The 19,889-nt window shown below is 30.3% G+C and overlaps 3 protein-coding genes across 3 annotated transcripts; 1 reads left to right on the top strand and 2 right to left on the bottom strand.

The window, feature by feature from the left end:
- Positions 1 to 3,380: 3,380 nt before the first annotated feature.
- Positions 3,381 to 4,887, bottom strand: LOC107011793. The gene has a single exon (XM_015211443.2). It carries the CDS (start codon positions 3,970 to 3,972, stop codon positions 3,493 to 3,495), a length of 480 nt encoding a protein of 159 aa, XP_015066929.1. The 5' UTR covers positions 3,973 to 4,887; the 3' UTR covers positions 3,381 to 3,492.
- A 4,389-nt stretch (positions 4,888 to 9,276) lies between these two features.
- Positions 9,277 to 12,975, bottom strand: LOC107016461. The gene is made up of 3 exons (XM_015216928.2): positions 12,136 to 12,975; positions 10,526 to 11,068; positions 9,277 to 9,378 (listed from the first exon to the last, which is right to left on the bottom strand). The coding sequence occupies exons 1-3, from the start codon at positions 12,973 to 12,975 to the stop codon at positions 9,277 to 9,279; spliced, it is 1,485 nt and encodes a 494-aa protein (XP_015072414.2).
- Positions 12,976 to 14,086: 1,111 nt separating this feature from the next.
- On the top strand, positions 14,087 to 15,810 carry LOC107031350. Its single transcript, XM_015232681.2, has 2 exons — positions 14,087 to 14,674; positions 15,412 to 15,810. Exons 1-2 carry the CDS (start codon positions 14,545 to 14,547, stop codon positions 15,609 to 15,611), a joined length of 330 nt encoding a protein of 109 aa, XP_015088167.1. The 5' UTR covers positions 14,087 to 14,544; the 3' UTR covers positions 15,612 to 15,810.
- Positions 15,811 to 19,889: the final 4,079 nt, after the last annotated feature.

Raw genomic sequence — 19,889 nt, 5'->3', positions numbered from 1 at the left:
ATATAGGACACATATATATTTACTTGTTCAAATATGTATAAATTTAAGTGTTTATTTATATGTATCCAAATTGAAAGACGTAAATATTAATTGATACCAAATTAAAGGACATATTTACGTATTATATGTTAATGTAATATCTTCTTAGAGGAAAACATTAATAATTTTTTTGTTGGGTTGTGGGCTGCTTTTGGTCCAAATGGTATTACTGAAATGGGCTTTTTGGGCCCAACAATAAACTGGATTGGGCTTCTTAGGCCCAATGATATATTGGAATTCCAAAAAAGAATCATTTTTGTTTCTACATAATACAATTCAAATTTTGACTGTCATTAATTATGTAAAATTATTTTATATATATCTTATAGTGTTAAAAGTTAATTATATATTATTTTGATTTTTATTAAATTACAAAAATCTAGTAAATTTGGTGAATTTGAATACCTTCCAAAGCATCTTGGTACATCATGTTTCGATTTCAGATACATTTCTCAACGTCCTGATACATCACATCTCGATTTCGTATACATCACTCAACGTCCCAATACATCAAGTACGTCCCTATACATGAAATATAGATTGACTCTCCCACCCTTTTGACAATATTTTTTTGCACTTGACATTGATGTTTGAACCTTGCCGATCATCACTTCATGTTATCTCAAGATGTTATAGATGAATCTTACCACCACTCAAATAATAAATTAAAAATCGAACCGTTCAAATGAAAAAGTTTGATATTGTCATAAAATTTTATATGGACTAAATTTTATAAATTGAAGATTTCTCACTTATTGGAGATAAATAAAGTTTTCTTGAGGGGAAAAAATGAACATTTGCTAGATAAATAATGTTAGACAAATATGAGTGAAATATTTTTGATTTTTGAAATCACTTAGACTGACAACATGTGCTAAGCCTAGATGTTGACAAGCCAATACAAAGTACTACTATCACAAGTACACAACTAAATTTACTACCCTAAAGTGAATAAAGCTTCAAAAAATTACCTTAGTCTTTTTGGAAAATAAATTATTTTAACTTCCAATTATTTACCATATATCTATTTGAGCAAGAAATAAAGGTTAGAAAAGATCACATAATAAAACGGCTATACCAGCGAGGGTTATGATGCACTGGTGAAAGTGTTTCATCCTTAACCAGAAGTTTCGAGTTCGAGCCCTGGGTATAGAGAAAATCTTATTAGGAGCGTCACCTCATGCAAAGCGCGATTCGAATTTGATCGGATTTCTAATGTGGACACAAAAAAAAAAGAAAGTAAAATGGCTATAGAAAGATATTAGTAGTTCTTATAACACCTTAATTTTCATTCAACTTATCATAATTATATGCCAATAAAACATAAATTTTAAATTCAGGTTACTGAAAATGAAATTTGTTTTATTGATCGAGGGCAACACTTTTGAAAATTGACTCTACTGAAATTTAAAATTTACTTAAATTTTAATACAAATATCGGATACTCAGGTTGTGAATCCACCCTGATGAAGAAACATGAGACCTTTTTAAATAGGGAACTAGATAGAAAAGCATGTTAAAGAATGATTGAGTGTTTATAAATATTATTCATAGACAATAATTTATTATCGGAATGATTTCAAATATGTACCAAAAATCTTGCATTTGATATCAGTGTTCTCTATTTGACGTTAAATTTTCATAGCAAAACTCGATTAAATCTACATTCGTCTCGAAAAATTTAATATTGAAATGAAACGCAAGAAAACATTGAAGGTGATCAAAATCATAATCCACGAGTATCCAAAAAGTGCAAGAGGGAAAACTCAAAAAGTATAAATTTTTAGATTGGTATTTGCTGAAACTATGTATGTCATATGGATAAAAAGGAATGTAACGACGATTTTATAACAGAGTCTTGATTAATTAGAAATACTGCTTATGCTTGTAATATTATAACACTATTAATGCAAAGAATATATTATAATCATGACTTGTAAAATCGTAATTTATGTTGAGAAGTCTAATAGATAATAATTAGATAAGACATTCATATTATTATGAATGAGATTAAGTTTACTATGGTAATTAGCTTGATTTGTAATTGTGATTTAGGTGATTAATGAAAAAGTTAATTACCTAAAAAAATATTTATTTTTTTAAAAAAAAAAAGTAGAAAAAAATTGTGGACCATATATAATATTTAAAGTTGATTTTTTTTTTGTTTCTGAAACCACCTGGACTGACAACATGTGTAAGTTTGGACAGTGACAAGCCAATACAAAGTACTACTACATCATAACACCACTTCACTTCATATAATAAATTAAAATAATCAACATAAAAATGTGTCATAACAAATTTAGAAAGTTTCGGAAAAATGCATAAATACTTCTTTAATATATGTTTGAAATTTCAGAGATATATTTATATTTTATTGAGGTTCTATTATTTTTTGAACTTATTTATAAGTAATTTTCTATCCCTTTTCGGCTTACGTGTTATTAGGTTGAAAAAAAATCAATCAACGTTGGCTTCACAAGTTAGTACCACGTAGATTGAATAGAGATAGAAAATTACTTATAAGATAAGTTCAGGGGGTAATATGATCTTAATATAGTATGAGTGTGTCTCTAGAATTTCAGGCATAGGTTGAGAGAGTACATGTGCATTATTCAAAAAATTTATGATTTTCTCCATCTCAAAATAAGTATCGTTATAATTAAAATAAAATAATATCTAAGTATAATTGTTATTTTAGAAACGGAAAAGGGCTAAAAGTATTCTTGGATTATCCTAAAAGATTTGAATATGCTCCTAAATCATCAGTTACCTATTGAACTAAAAATATCACTCAATTCACCTTTTTGATCTACTATAACCCTTTAAATTAACATTTTTGTATTAGATAAATTTAAATTTCAATATCGAATATTGATCAAATTAAAAGATACATAATAACAGAAGTGTATAATATCAATTAGTAATCTACATCCCTACAAATTTTTATAGCATATATATCAAAAATCTATCATAAAGGAATTTGAATATACTCTAATTTCAGAAAAAACACGTATTATAAAGAGGTTTAAATTTTCTCCAACTCCGAAAAAACATATATCACAAAGAGTTTTGAATGTATAATTACTTTAAACATATATCAAGTATAAAACAGATCGAATTTGAACAATGAAAATGAATATTATACCTCTAGTAGGAAATGTTTTGCCTCAAAAAAAACTTTTTAACGTTAATAATTACTATGAACGAATACGAGTGTGAATCAAGTTAGCAAAGTAACATGAAGTATGTATAATAATGCGAATCTAAATTAGTCAGATTCTAATAAGCATATATCGAACATTGAATAGAATATAAAAGAAATCAAGAGTAAATAATAATAAAGAAAGAAGAATATTTTCATTTTTGGCTTAAATGTGAAAATATACATTATATTTTTTAATAATATTATTTATTTTTTTTACAAATTATTTACCATATTTTTAATTATTATTACATGTCACTCTTTTGAGAGGGACTTCTCCAAAATCCAGCCCCATAAAATTTACTCCACATTTCCTTCTCCAACGCCACCACATCTTTATCGGATTTTAAGCTGTTGCCGCCGTCAACCACCGCAAGTGTGGTGGCTCCGTCGATGGGATGAATCGAAAGATCTGAATCATCACAATTACTACATTGTGATTGTAGAATCTTCTTTTTCATTAACCGGCGACGGCGTTTTCTTCGTAATGCTTTCCGGCAAAGACCTGCCGGAAGTTTGTAAATTGCCATTACGAGGAGGTTAACGAGTCCACATGGACAACAACAGCAAACAGCGGCGCATTCCGCCGTTGTTCCGCCGGCGACCTCTGCTAATCGTGCTTTTCGAACACCACCTCGTGATGATGTGTCTTGGTTTGATAACAGAGGTTGCCGGCGCCGATCGATTGAAAGGGATGAAGGTGCACGCAGCACTATTTGCTTTGTCATTAATTCGATCGGAAGTTATGGTTTCTCTCCCCCTCTCTAGCCGGAAAATTGAATAAATAAACAACCCTTTGACGGAAAATCAAACAAGCAGCCTCTCGCCGGAAAATTAATCAAGCAACCCCAATCTGGATAAATAAGCAACCCCTTGTCGGAAAATTAAGGAAACAGCTCCTCGCCGGATAATTAAGCAGACCCTTAACGGAATAATTAAGCAAGCAGCTCCTCGCCGGATAATTCAGCAGCCCCTTGACGGATAATTTATCAAACAGCTCCTCGCCGGAAAATTAAGCAAAGGGGCACCTCGCCGGGAAATTAAGCAAAGCAGCACCTCGCCGGAAAATTAAGCAAAGGAGCACTTCGCCGGGAAATTAAGCAAAGGAAACACCTCGCCGGGAAATTAAGCAAAGGAGCACCTCGCCGGAAAATTAAGCAAGCAACACTTCTCCAGATAAATAAGCAGCCCCTTGCCGGAAAATTAAGCAAACAGCTCTTCTCTGGAAAATTAACCAGCTCCTTACCGGAAAAATTAAGCAAACAATCCCTTGCCGGAAAATGAAGCAGCTTCTCGCCGGAAAATAAAGCACCTTACACACCTCGCCGGAAAATGAAGCAGCTTCTCGCCGGAAAATATTTCAAGAACCCCACCCAACCAAAAATTAGATTGGGTGGGTGGGTGGGTGGTGGAGGAAGGACAAGGAAATGGAAGTCACCGGAGAAGATGAACGGAGAGGCATTTGTAGGCAAAAAAAAAAATTTAAAAATCAAATAAGTAGGCAAAATATAAATATTTCAAAAAAAAATTGATTTTTTTTTAATTTTTAAGTTAATTATATTGTGAGCTTAAGCTTATCCTTCTCCTAATCTTTTGCTATTTTTCTTCAAATAATAATAATGAAAATAATATTAAATAAAAAATGTTGAAAAATAATTATATGAATTTGTGGAGGAGAGAAAAATGAGGAGATTTTAAAGGTGGGAAGAAGGGGATTTGGTCTTATATTTATAAGGATATGTTAATGGTATGAGGTGTTATAAAAATGGCGGAAAAATTAACAGTACTCTCGATAATATTTATGAATAAATTTAAAATCATAGATTTATCGAGTAAATATAATTATTTCGATCCTAGGTATAAGGACAATGGATAGAGGAAGTATTAATATCACAATTTTATTTTAAAAGTTTTGCTTTTATATAACCAATATCGGTTCTATTTTTATGTGGTGAATGTTAGTTTGAGCATATTTTGTTTAATTTTCGAGGAAATTAATTATTTTCATGGGTAGAATATATATATTGAGTAACTTTATTTATTAATATAGTTGGAGAGATAATTGGAAGAATTAATCTAATATTATTTTGCCTCATACTGAAATTTGAATATGAAATTTCGTGATTCGTAAACAATTGGTGATCACTAGATTGCACGCTCTCGTTACGCTATTGATAACGTCTTTCTTTGATTTGAAAAAAAAAAGATTGACACATTTATATATTAAAAAATAATTTAACTTTAAATTTTTAGTTTCATTTCTAAAGTCATAAATTTAATAAAGTTATTGGGATTTATATTAAAACGCGATGAAATAATTGAAATTTCTCCATCATTTATCGCAAAATTTTAAATTTGAATCTCGAGATTAACTTCTTGATAGAAAAAATTATTCTCAATACAGAATCTAGCTAACATGAATCAAATTTAGCCGCCTCTATCTATGAGTTATTCAAGATACTTTAAAGATAAATTTAAAAAATAAATTTATTCAAAATATATATTTACACTAAATCATATCAATCTGTTATTATTGAGTGATTTGATAAACTATATAACACACAAAATACATTATTGATTTGACGTAAACACAATTATCAAATATACACCCCACCCCGGGGGGTCGATAGGGTCGAGGGTATGTTGGATTAGGAGACAAAATACGTGTGAAAATTCAAGGTGTCTTTAGAGGAAGGCAATCAACTAAAATTTTTGGTCCCTCCAAGTTGTTTTAGGGTTATATATACATGAATCAAAAAACAAATTATAAATTAATACAGTTAGGTTTTTCTATAAAAATTATTTTTTATTAAAATATTTAATTATAATGATATTTTTCGTAAAATTAACTTTTCATTATGTCACATTATGTAATCTCTGTATATCACATTTAAAAAATATTCAGACAAACAATACCATTATAAAGAGATTTGACGTATAAGATTTCCCCTCTTTGTTTTATTTCCATAGGTAAGATACTAAGATATTTTGTTATAACTTATAACTAAATGTTAAAGATATTTGAATGATTAATTTTTTAAAAAAATCATTTTTTTCTTGGTGATATATAAAATCATTGAGTATATAATGATATTTGTGGTTTACATGCAAAATAAGAGGTCAAAAATGAGAGGCTAAAAATTTATTTGTATCGAATATTTATAATCAATCAAGTATGTATGTGACATGTATGTTTATATATATATGTGTTTGTTTGTTAATTAATCATAATTAAATAATATATATATTTTACTATAATAAGTAGGTCAATGATAGTGAATTTTGTTGATTTAATGTAAATATATCATGTAAGAATAAAAATTATAATATAATAAAACCTTCTCATATTTTTTAATTAAAACTTTTTTTTTTGTTTGACCTTTGAAAATTGAAAGAGATTATTATAAGTAAAGGGCCGTAGTACTGCAAAGTGCAAATTATTTTCCCCATTAGAAAATATAAAAAAATAAGAATATTCCTTAATCCATGTGTTAATGATAATGATAGTTTATTAATATGAAAAATACATCTTAACAACATTTTATTAAAATAATTATAGCTTAACCTAACACACAATAACATAATATTTCCTAATTAAGAAGTGGAATTAAATTTCAAATGTCAAAGACACTAATATGGTGGGAAAAGGATTAGATATATTAAAAGTTTAGAATTATATATACACGAATTAATTATACGTCACGCTAAAAATGAAAATCTATCAATCACTCATAAGATTATTGAAATTTTTTATTTAAATTTCAATTATTTTCTTACGTCTATTGACTTTTTTTTTAAAGATTTCTAAGTTTAGGAAAATTGACATTGATATTTTCCATTAGAAAATTTTAACCTATACAATAAATCCATTTTAACATATCAAATTTAGAATTTATAGTTTTATACTTCTTAAAAAAATTTAATAAAGCAATAATCAAATAATTAGTCTATGTAAAGTTAATAATATACATATCTTCTTGAAATTTTGATTTATTAGAAAACAATTTAACTAAGCTATCAACAATAAATTTTAATCTTTTGTTTGCTTTGTCTACTTATTGAATCGCGGGTGAAGAAAAATATACGTGAAAATTTGAATTCAGATAAAAAATAGATATAAAAATTCATGTTGACGTGTAGCATAGTTAGGAGAGTCAAATATCAGGATAAAATAAACGAATACGAACAGGTTAATATCCAAACTAATTAACCAGACGACGATAATTACTTCACTTATTATTTTAATATTAACTATCTATTCTGATTACGTAGTTATAATCCTTCTGGATTATTTCTTCAAATTATTACTAGAAAAAACAAAGGACATATATATATATATATTAAACTTATCAAATTTGGCAAAACAGGATAATCTTTTCTTATAATATAAAAATAAACATATTAACAGTGGTTCTAACTAGAAGTCCATTATATTCATTGAATCACCATCAGCATTATTATTATTATTATTATATTAAATTATTTCACAACTTTGGCTTATCGTTTATGGCAATGGTTGTATTTCATTATTATTTCGATGGTTTCATTTCAAAATCAATATTCGATATTTATAATGAAGTTTAATTAAATTCTATTAATTTATGTATTATGATGTAGCTTATTTTTATGGATGACACGTTTGCTATTCTCATTTTTTCATTTTTAAAATTAAAATTTAAAATTTTTAATTATAAAATAAAGAAATATCGATCATTATAAATATTTTATTCTATTTGTTACGTGATATAAAACTTTAGGGAACTTTTACTAATAAATATACTAATTTAATTAACAAAGGAAAACGTAGCTTTTCAAACCTTGTAATTATTTTTTGTATTTTTAAATAGTATGTGTGTAATGATGACGTGTATTGAATTATTATCTTATATTAGCTGATGATTTGACACGTATATATTTTTGTTTTTTAGCGAAAATAATTGATTTGACACATAAAATATCAGTATTCAGTGACCACAATTTGTTCAAAAGGACGCAATAATATGTTTTCATCTAAAAATTATACTATAATCAATTTTTATCAAATCAATTAATATTATTACATTATGCTCGAACAGTTAAAAAATCAATGATTAATAATTTTTATGCATAAAAATAAATTTATTTTTCTTATTTGGATTAATTTCGTATATTTAAAACTCGTAAACTTCTCAATCCATAACAATCATTAAATTGAGATGAAAAAACGTATCGAAAGGGAATCATATTTATATTTTTATCGAAGAAAAGGAGGAGTGAGTAAGCAAAGCATTTGCACTTATTATATTTATTTAATTTAATTTAATTAGAAGTTTCATCAAATTAAATACTTAAAGAGCACTAATATATTATTAATGTCAATATGGAAGCCAAATATTTTATTGAAAATCCAACATTTGTCCCTCAACTTTTAGTGCCAAATGTACATGATAGAAAAGAGTTTAAATTCTAGGGAAAATATATAATTAAGTCATTTAGAAGGTAATATCAAGTAATCCTATTTAATAATATTGATGGAGTATGCAATATAAATAATAATTAATATGGAATATCAAGATAAATTACATTGCTAGCTTACCAATCTCATTAAATTATTTAACTTAAATTGACGTAAGAATAATTGATTTTCTTTTATAGCACCTATAAAGTCATTAATAGAAGTATTTTCGAACTTTTTTAATTGCAGTCATCACTTATGTCTTAATCTTAAACAAGTTGAAGATAACTATATGAATTTCAATTAATCATTATTCTCCGTTTAACGTCAAAATAATACGTTAGGAAGTAATAGTGATGTATAATCAACTTATCGGCTACTAAAGCAGTATATGCTCTCTTCATATAATCAATTTTTCCCCCTATAAACTCTTCATAATCGGAGGAAAGTAATGCAGATAATGAGTGAGAGTAACTTTTTGATGTAGCGGATAAAAAACTCTTCATAACGGAGAAAAATAATACAAATAATGAATGAGAGTAACTTTTTGATGTAACGGACATTTAAGTTATAATATTTTATAACAACATTTTTTTTCTCAAGCAATAATTTCATGTTTCATACAAGTCCTTAGTTTGATGGCCATTGAGTCCATTCCAATTGGTTGAATAATGTCACAACATTCTCTTCTATTACCATCCTGTACACAAAAAGGAGGAAGATTATATAAATATATATATACATCTATGAACATCTATAATCAACACTCTGATATGAATGTTGTTAAAGGTTTTATCGACTCACGATGAAATTTAGTGACAAAAAATATTGTCGCTAAAAAGAAAAAAAGATAAATTATTACGAAATATCTCTTTTAATGTAGTGTTAATCGTTCAACACTAACACACACATATACATATGTATAATATAATCAACATTCTGATATGAATGTCTTTAAAGGTTTTATAGACTCTCGATGAAATTTAGTGGCAAAAAATATTATCGCTAAAAAAAGATCAATTGTTATTAAATATCTCTTTTAATGTAATGTTGATTGTTCAATACTAACACACATATATACATATGTATAATATAATCAGTACTCTGATATAAATGTCTTTAAAGGTTTTATCGACTCTCGATGAAATTTAATGGCAAAAAATATTGTCACTAAAAAGAAATAAAAGATCAATTGTTACTAAATATCTCTTTTAATGTAATGTTGATCGTTCAATACTAACACACACACACACACATACATATGTATAATATAATCAACACTCTGATATGAATGTCGTTAAAGGTTTTATTGACTCTCGATGAAATTTAGTGACAAAAAATATTGTCGCAAAAAAGAAAAAAAGATCAATTTACTAAATATCTCTTTTAATGTAATGTTGATCGTTCAATACTAACACATACATATATATATGTATAATATAATCAACACTCTTGATATGAATGTCGTTAAAGATTTTATCGACTCTCGATGAAATTTAGTGGTAAAAAATATTGTCGCTAAAAAGAAAAAAAGATCAATTTACTAAATATCTCTTTTAATGTAATGTTGATCGTTCAATACTAACACACACATATACACATGTATAATATAATCAACACTCTGATATGAATGTTGTTAAAATTTTATCGACTAGATGAAATTTAGTGGCAAAAAATATTGTCACTGAAAAGAAAAAAGATCAATTGTTACTAAATATCTTTTTAATGTAATGTTGATCGTTCAATACTAACACACGTATACATATGTATAATATACCAAAGAAAATAATTTTTTTTTTTGAAACAAATTAAGACAAACAAATCAAAACAGAGAAAAGTAAACTTACCCCAACTTGAAGCTTATCCATAGGTGAGAACACATGAACTTTCATGACACCATTAGAAGAATGATCATCATCATCATTATTGGCACAAATCCTATGATTTTTCTTGACATATGTTGTCACAATATGATTCAACTTAGTACCCTCAAAAGTATCAAAAAACAAAATATTTGGAACTTCACCACATGAAGAATAATTATTGAATTTTCTAATATTAAACATGTAAGGTGGCCATGCACCTTTTCTCCATTCACCAAATGTTTCAATTGGAGTTTGAAGATAACTTTGTGGTACAATTTTGTCATAAATTTGTACTGAATATCCCCATGATACTGAAAATGTCCAATTGTGTATCTTATTGTAACATACACTTTGTTGTAATAGTCTAGATTGATCAACACTTGCTGCTTTCATTAGATGATTCAAGGCATCATAATGGTTCATTGAAGGAAAAATTGGTGATACTAAGTCAAGATGATGGAGTGATATGAATGGTGATTGTGGATGAGCTGATAAAAATCCTGATATATCGCGACGTAAGTCGATCTGAAATAACATGAGAACGTCATTTTCTGATGTTCGATTATCGAGGAAGTAAAAAATAAAGGGAGTGCGAAATATGCAATCACTACAAAAAATTTTTTTTAGCGCAATAAATAAACACATTAATGAAGAGTGCGAAAGTCTTTACCAGTATTAGTTAAGTGTCATTAGATTCAATATTACTAAAGGCTTTAGGAATATATACAAAATGACTAAATTATCGCTAAAAATATAATATTTAACGACAATTAAGCTATTATCGTAAATTAATTACCGCTAAAGATAATTTTTAACTTTCATATTGATTACTTACTCTAACTAACAATTGAGACATTATTAATTGTGCAAAATTTTTAAAAAATATAAACTTTTAAAATTTGTAGTCTAGCTATAACAAGCCAAAGATATTTGTGGGTGACTATTTATCTCACTATTAATAAACAAAAAACTAAATTGATTCTAAATGTAAAATATATCATTTTAAATTTGGAGACAAACAACAAAGAAAAGAAAAATATTTATGAAAAATTATAATTTCACTTGCCAATATTATTCTTGAAAAATATCAAGAGACACTTTAACATAACTAACCTAATATAGGATTAGTAAGATAGGACCTTAGCTCTCCTTTTATCACGGCTATCGCGATACCAAATTAAATATCTCTCTCTGTATATATTCGATTATGATTCTAGTTATTATTGTATTTCACTCAAAGTCGTTATTACAACTTTAAATTACGAATGCGCCTATAATCGATTATGATAAAAAGAAGAGTCCGGAGCCTAAAAAGTATAAAATATCAACAAAAATTCTAAAACGGTATATAAAATTTTATATTAACCAAAACGGTAAAATCGCTGGAACAACAACGATTTCCTCCACCGGAAAAAGCAAAATCACTGCTACTGCAGCGATTTTGCAAAATGTAATTTATATTCTCTGCGTAGGCAGTGATTTCCATTTTTTGGTTAATATAAAATTTTATATACCGTTTTAAAATTTTTGTTAATGTTTTATACCCTTTAGGCTCCGGACTCATAAAAAGAAAGAGGAGTTTGATTACTTACTTGATGAAATCCTTTTTCTAGTGTAATAGTGACTCCTAAATCAGCAATACAAGCTTGTAAAATATGATCACTTCCATACAAATATGGATACCTTTTAATACAAGTATCCATATTCTTAGCCAAAGCTTGTGCTAAAGGGTAACTCAATGCATAACCAGCACCACCAAATGCCATTTGAAATGACATTCCAAAATTACTCACAATACACTCTGAATTCATCCCAACATAATAGTATTTCATATGATCATACTTTGATAACACATTGACCAAATTTTCAATCATCAATACAGTGTCATCGTCAGTCATAACGTACCATCTAACAGTATTAGAGTCATGTTCTTCCATGAACGTTTCCTCAATCACTCTCACCATTCTAATCGCGAATGGCATTCCATGTTTGTTGTAAGGCATGTATCGCGAATTGTCACTAGAAATTCTATAAGGAGGAGAGGTATTAGGCCATGGTAAGTGTTCATCATTTGGGGTTCTATCTAAGAAAAGATAACCCTTGGTTATATTTGGTTTCCACCAAGAATTTATGTAATGTTTTTTTTTACCCCATGTGTTTGATGAGGCTGCAATTCCAAAAACTAAATGGCTAATATTAGTTTTAATATTATTGGAATTAAAATAATATTGTTTTGATGATTTGATGATGCTTTTTGAGGGGAAAAATTGTAATAGGGATGTTGTTGTTGTTGATGATGATAATAAAAAGTATATAAGATATAGAATTAGGGTTAAGAAAACTAGGGTTTTGCATAAAATTCCATTCAAGAACAAGTTTTTGGACAAAGTTTTTGGTTTAATATTTAGGATAATGGCATTAGTAGTAGACATTTTTCCTAAGCTAGGAATTTTTTTGAGTTATTGTTGAAAATGAAAGAACACAACTATGATATATATAAACTATATGTAAATTTTAGCTGGTTACGTTGTTATAATAATTGTCACACGCCTTCACTCCTTCTCTTAATTTGAAAAGATTTTTCAGTTACTTTTTATAATGATCTGATCAAAAAAGTATGATACATCGATATATGAGATTTTCTTTTTTCACATGTTAAGACCCCCTTGTGGTGCATATATAATATGTCATGTAATTGAAAGGCAAATTAATGTGATCATTGATTAAGTAATAACTTAACTTGAGTTTATTGCTTTAATTTGTTTGGGTGATAATTGATGATTAAATGATAACACAAAAAGCATGAACATGTATGCAACAATTTTTGTGTGGTAACAAAATTTAATGATGATTAGTCACACCAAATTACACAAGGGTCACACAAAAAATTATACAAGGGTCACACCAAAGTTTAGAGGGTAATTAATGTTAAATTATTTCGCATTGTTCAAGAGTAAATTTGATTATTTTTTACTAAAATAACTAACTTGTCATCATCTAAAAAATTGTCTTATAAAGAAACAAAAAAAAATTAATGTTTCTTTCAAAGTCGTAAACTACCTCTTTACCTCTCAAAGGCAAGGGATAATGTCTGTGTATATCTCATCCTATCTACACTACATCTGTAAAATTACATTGAGTATATTCTTATTATTGTTTTAAGTTTTTTCTCGTGGTCATAAGTATCTTTACACAAGTTGATGATCATCATCACGCCACAAAAAAAAAAAATTAAAGGAATTATCTAAAAAAACCATAGTCACTAAATAACTCATAAATAATAGATTTTTCTTATTAATTTATTGCTAATTATCCATCATTAAATTAAATTAGTGATAGATTTTTATTGTTTAGCAACAGAAGTTGTCCGTCTCTGATTTATTTATTTTTTTAAAAATGGACCAATCAATTTCTAGGACATAGCTAAATTTTAGTTATCAACAAATTCATAATCCACAAAAGAATATAAAGGGTAGTAATTTAATTTTTTTGAGGTCATCACATAAATTAAGAGTCAATGCCTTATAAATAAATTAAAAAAAAGTGTTCAAGGCATTGAAAATTGTATTTTATTATTTATATTAAAGGGGAAAAAGGACATATTCTTCCTTTTTGCTCCAATTTTTTTCCTATTGAAATGAAAATTTTCCTTCCCATGAGCTTTGCCAAGAAAATGTTTTCTTTTGTAGTTTTCAAGGAAAATTTTCTTTGATTTTCTTTTCCCAAAAAAAAAATAAAATTTTGCAAGAGATGTATATATATAAGTCAATAAAATGTTTTATTTTGTAGTTTCCAAAGAAAATTTTCTTTGAGTTTTTTTTCCCTAAAAATAATCCAGAAAAATAAATTTTGAAGGAGATATATTATAAGTCAAGAAAATGTGTTCTTTTGTAGTTTTCAAAGAGAATATTCTTTGAGTTTTTTTACCCTTTACAAAAAGAATTAAAAAAAATTAATTTTGGAAAATATATTTAGCTTTTTTTTAAAAAATAGAAAAATAAATGGATAATTCATCATTTGGAGCTGGAATTTGTGCTGTTTTTGCAGTTTCTGGAGGTGTTGTCCTTATTGCATCTAAAGTTCATAAACACCTCCTTTCTGATTTCATGAAGAAGATTGAGTTTGAAATTAGTAAATATTTTGCCCCTTTTAATTTTTTATTTATTTATTTATTGTTAAAACATCGCATCGATTTAATTTTCTCTAAAACGTATATCTGTTATCCTAATCTATGTGACATACTTTTCTTTTAGATATATTTTAAAGATACTACGAGAAAACTGTGAATTATATGGAGATTTTTCTAAAAATTAGTAGGAAAATTTGTTGAAAAATAAATTCCGTATGAATTTTCATATTAATCCCCATATAATTCAAACCTTTTTTGTAGTGAAAGAATAATACATTTTAGTACCGAATAAGTTTAACTTAATTTTTTTTATTTTATACTTAGGATGTGTTTGGTAAAAATGAATATGTTTAAGGTTTTTTCGAACCTCTTTTCTTTACGTTTAGTGAGTAAAGGAGAAAACGTTATTTGAAGAATACGTATATACAATCTAGAAAAATACTATAAAATAGGGAGTAGAGGTGGTCGGGTGGTACTCAAGGTGGGGGAGGGGGTCGGGGGAAGAATATAAGCCGAGGAGGAGACAATCAACGTAAAATATCGTTTATTATAAAATTTATTTATTCTACTATCGTTCAAGAAGTTAATTTTTCATTTTAGGTAATAACCTGTTTTTCTATAGAAAATATCTTGACTAATCAAATATGTTATTATTATAGTCGCATTTCTTGTATATTTTTCATAATTATTTTTTTTTAAAATTTTGATTCTGATACTGATCGATAATTTTGAATGTTAGGCCTAGAGAAAGACCAACAAAAGAAGAAGGTGAGGTTTTCCAATGAAGTTATAAAATTGGGGCCTCAATTAAAGAAAGTTGAAGATCATAATAATCCAAAGAAAAGGAATAATCCAAAGGACTTTGAATCTATGCCTTTGAATTGGCAAGCTCTTTACAAAGGGATCCTTCAACACAAGTCCCTCAAACATTACAACTAAATTCAATTTTCAATTTTTGTAATATTATTATTATTATTATTTAAAAATTGTGTTTTATGTGAGTCTCACAAAATTTTAGAATTTATTTATGTAAATTTTTAAGGTAAATAAAGGGGAAAATACACAAGTATCCCCTAGATTATGACTGAAATTTTAGAGACACGTCTTAATTAAATTAAGGTTCTGTTACCCCCCTGAATTTTTTTTTGTGATTTGTGCACCTTTTGGCTTATGTGACATCCAAATATCTGCCACGCGCCTCAATTGCGTGGAGTAACAAAGTGTGCCACGTAAGACAAAAGGTGTACAAAATTAAAAAAAAAAAAAAGTTCAGGAAGGTGATAGGAACTTAGTTTAATCAAGATGTGTCTCTATAATTTCGATCATAATCTAGGAGGATACTTGTGTATTTTTCCTAAATAAAGACAAGTAATTAGTTGAAGTTTCTTTGTTTCTTATTTATTTTTATTTGATAATGTTTTAGTCCCTCTTACTCTTCTAGAAGAAGAAGAAGGAAGCTATTGTCTGAATAAATAAATTAGAAGATGAAAGACTTTTTTTTATATTTTTCGATGGTAAAATAATATCAATTTCATGATTTCTCTTTTACACAAGCCATAATTATAGTTATCTATTTTCTTCGTTCGGTATTATTTGTTATAGTTTCTATTTTTAGAGTCAAACTATAAAATTTTTGACTAATATTTTAAGATGAATTTTTTTAATCATATTAATATGCAAAAAATTGTAATTTATAGTACTTTTCATATAGTTTTAGAATATCTAATTTTTTGTTTAAAATATCGAATAATGTGATCTAATTTACCTTTGAAAATTAGTCAAATTAATTTTCGATAAGCGTAACATGACAAACATTTTCAAATGAAGTGAGTATTACTTAGCTAATAATTAATTAATCATCGACAATAATAACATACCAATTGTCCCATACTCCCATGATGATTATATAAGAGGACTTTGGATATGGTATGAAGTACATGCAGATTTTATATTTTATTTGGAGTAAAAAAAAATTATATTAAATAAATCATCGATTTAAAAGAAAAGTTTTAAAATTTTATACCAGACAAATTTTAAATATAAAATATAGAGGTTTCGATTACTACATCAATTAATTCACAAATACAATAAATAATATATTATTATATAAACATACATAAAACTCTAAAAATGTAGACTCCAAAAGTTTGATGATTTTTTTGACTTTTCAGACACAAATAATTGTTAAATAACTTTTACAAATTGTCTAAAAGTCCGTTTGGATCAACTGAATTTAAGTGTTAGAGTTGAATTTAGAAATGTAGGAATAATAAGGAATTTAGATTTATATGTTGAAATATTTGAAAAATAAAGTATTTTATTAGTATAGTAAAACAAACACTGTTCTTGTTAAAATGATCTGAAATATTCAAAAAGCCATTAACACAAAAAATAACAATAAATATTTCCTGTGTAATTATATAAATATGAGTCTGAAGAAGGTATAATATAGCACACGAAAATCGTCGAAATGAGGGGTATGCTCGCTTCGGGGCTCGTTTGACCTTCAAAATGGGTCTGACGGGCCGTGAGGGCCAACCGGATGCATAGACAAGATCTTGACGGACGTCCAAAAAAAATTTGGCATTTTTGACATCGCAATCCGGATCACCCAAAAAATGGTTTGCTATAGCACACGAAAATCGTCGAAATGAGGGGTATGCTCGCTTCGGGGCTTGTTTGACCTTCAAAATGGGTCGGACGGGCCATGAGGGCCAACCGGATGCATAGAAAAGGTCTTGACGAACGTCCACAAAAAATTTGACATTTTTGACGTCGGAATCCGGATCACCCAAAAAATGGTTTGGTATAGCACACGAAAATCATCGAAATGAGGGGTATGCTCGCTTCGGGTCTCGTTTGACCTTCAAAATGGGTCGAACGGGCCGTGAAGGCCAACCTGATGCAAAGACAAGGTCTTTACGGACGTCCACAAATAAATTTGGCATTTTTGACGTCGGAATCCGGATCCCCCAAAAAATGGTTTGCTATAGCACACGAAAATCGTCGAGATGAGAGGTATGCTCGCTTCGGGGCTCGTTTGACCTTCCAAATGGGTCGGACGGGCCGTGAAGGCCAACCTGATGCAAAGACAAGGTCTTGACGGACGTCCACCAAAAAATCTGGCATTTTTGACGTCGGAATCCGGATCCCCCAAAAAATGGTTTGCTATAGCACACGAAAATCGTCGAGATGAGAGGTATGCTCGCTTCGGGGCTCGTTTGACCTTCCAAATGGGTCGGACGGGCCGTGAAGGCCAACCTGATGCAAAGACAAGGTCTTGACGGACGTCCACCAAAAAATCTGGCATTTTTGACGTCGGAATCCGGATCCCCCAAAAAATGGTTTGCTATAGCACACGAAAATCGTCGAGATGAGAGGTATGCTCGCTTCGGGGCTCGTTTGACCTTCCAAATGGGTCGGACGGGCCGTGAAGGCCAACCTGATGCAAAGACAAGGTCTTGACGGACGTCCACCAAAAAATCTGGCATTTTTGACGTCGGAATCCGGATCCCCCAAAAAATGGTTTGCTATAGCACACGAAAATCGTCGAGATGAGAGGTATGCTCGCTTCGGGGCTCGTTTGACCTTCCAAATGGGTCGGACGGGCCGTGAAGGCCAACCTGATGCAAAGACAAGGTCTTGACGGACGTCCACCAAAAAATCTGGCATTTTTGACGTCGGAATCCGGATCCCCCAAAAAATGGTTTGCTATAGCACACGAAAATCGTCGAGATGAGAGGTATGCTCGCTTCGGGGCTCGTTTGACCTTCCAAATGGGTCGGACGGGCCGTGAAGGCCAACCTGATGCAAAGACAAGGTCTTGACGGACGTCCACCAAAAAATCTGGCATTTTTGACGTCGGAATCCGGATCCCCCAAAAAATGGTTTGCTATAGCACACGAAAATCGTCGAGATGAGAGGTATGCTCGCTTCGGGGCTCGTTTGACCTTCCAAATGGGTCGGACGGGCCGTGAAGGCCAACCTGATGCAAAGACAAGGTCTTGACGGACGTCCACCAAAAAATCTGGCATTTTTGACGTCGGAATCCGGATCCCCCAAAAAATGGTTTGCTATAGCACACGAAAATCGTCGAGATGAGAGGTATGCTCGCTTCGGGGCTCGTTTGACCTTCCAAATGGGTCGGACGGGCCGTGAAGGCCAACCTGATGCAAAGACAAGGTCTTGACGGACGTCCACCAAAAAATCTGGCATTTTTGACGTCGGAATCCGGATCCCCCAAAAAATGGTTTGCTATAGCACACGAAAATCGTCGAGATGAGAGGTATGCTCGCTTCGGGGCTCGTTTGACCTTCCAAATGGGTCGGACGGGCCGTGAAGGCCAACCTGATGCAAAGACAAGGTCTTGACGGACGTCCACCAAAAAATCTGGCATTTTTGACGTCGGAATCCGGATCCCCCAAAAAATGGTTTGCTATAGCACACGAAAATCGTCGAGATGAGAGGTATGCTCGCTTCGGGGCTCGTTTGACCTTCCAAATGGGTCGGACGGGCCGTGAAGGCCAACCTGATGCAAAGACAAGGTCTTGACGGACGTCCACCAAAAAATCTGGCATTTTTGACGTCGGAATCCGGATCCCCCAAAAAATGGTTTGCTATAGCACACGAAAATCGTCGAGATGAGAGGTATGCTCGCTTCGGGGCTCGTTTGACCTTCCAAATGGGTCGGACGGGCCGTGAAGGCCAACCTGATGCAAAGACAAGGTCTTGACGGACGTCCACCAAAAAATCTGGCATTTTTGACGTCGGAATCCGGATCCCCCAAAAAATGGTTTGCTATAGCACACGAAAATCGTCGAGATGAGAGGTATGCTCGCTTCGGGGCTCGTTTGACCTTCCAAATGGGTCGGACGGGCCGTGAAGGCCAACCTGATGCAAAGACAAGGTCTTGACGGACGTCCACCAAAAAATCTGGCATTTTTGACGTCGGAATCCGGATCCCCCAAAAAATGGTTTGCTATAGCACACGAAAATCGTCGAGATGAGAGGTATGCTCGCTTCGGGGCTCGTTTGACCTTCCAAATGGGTCGGACGGGCCGTGAGGGCCAACCGGATGCATAGACAAGGTCTTGACGGACGTCCACAAAAATTTGGCATTTTTACGTCGGAATCCGGATAACCCAAAAAATAGTTTGCTATAGTACACGAAAATCGTCGAAATGAGGGGTATGCTCGCTTCGAGGCTCGTTTGACCTT

The sequence above is a fragment of the Solanum pennellii genome, chromosome 1, assembly GCF_001406875.1.
Source record: "Solanum pennellii chromosome 1, SPENNV200".
Taxonomy (NCBI): Eukaryota; Viridiplantae; Streptophyta; class Magnoliopsida; order Solanales; family Solanaceae; genus Solanum; species Solanum pennellii.
This window is presented reverse-complemented; position numbering and strand designations above follow the sequence as displayed.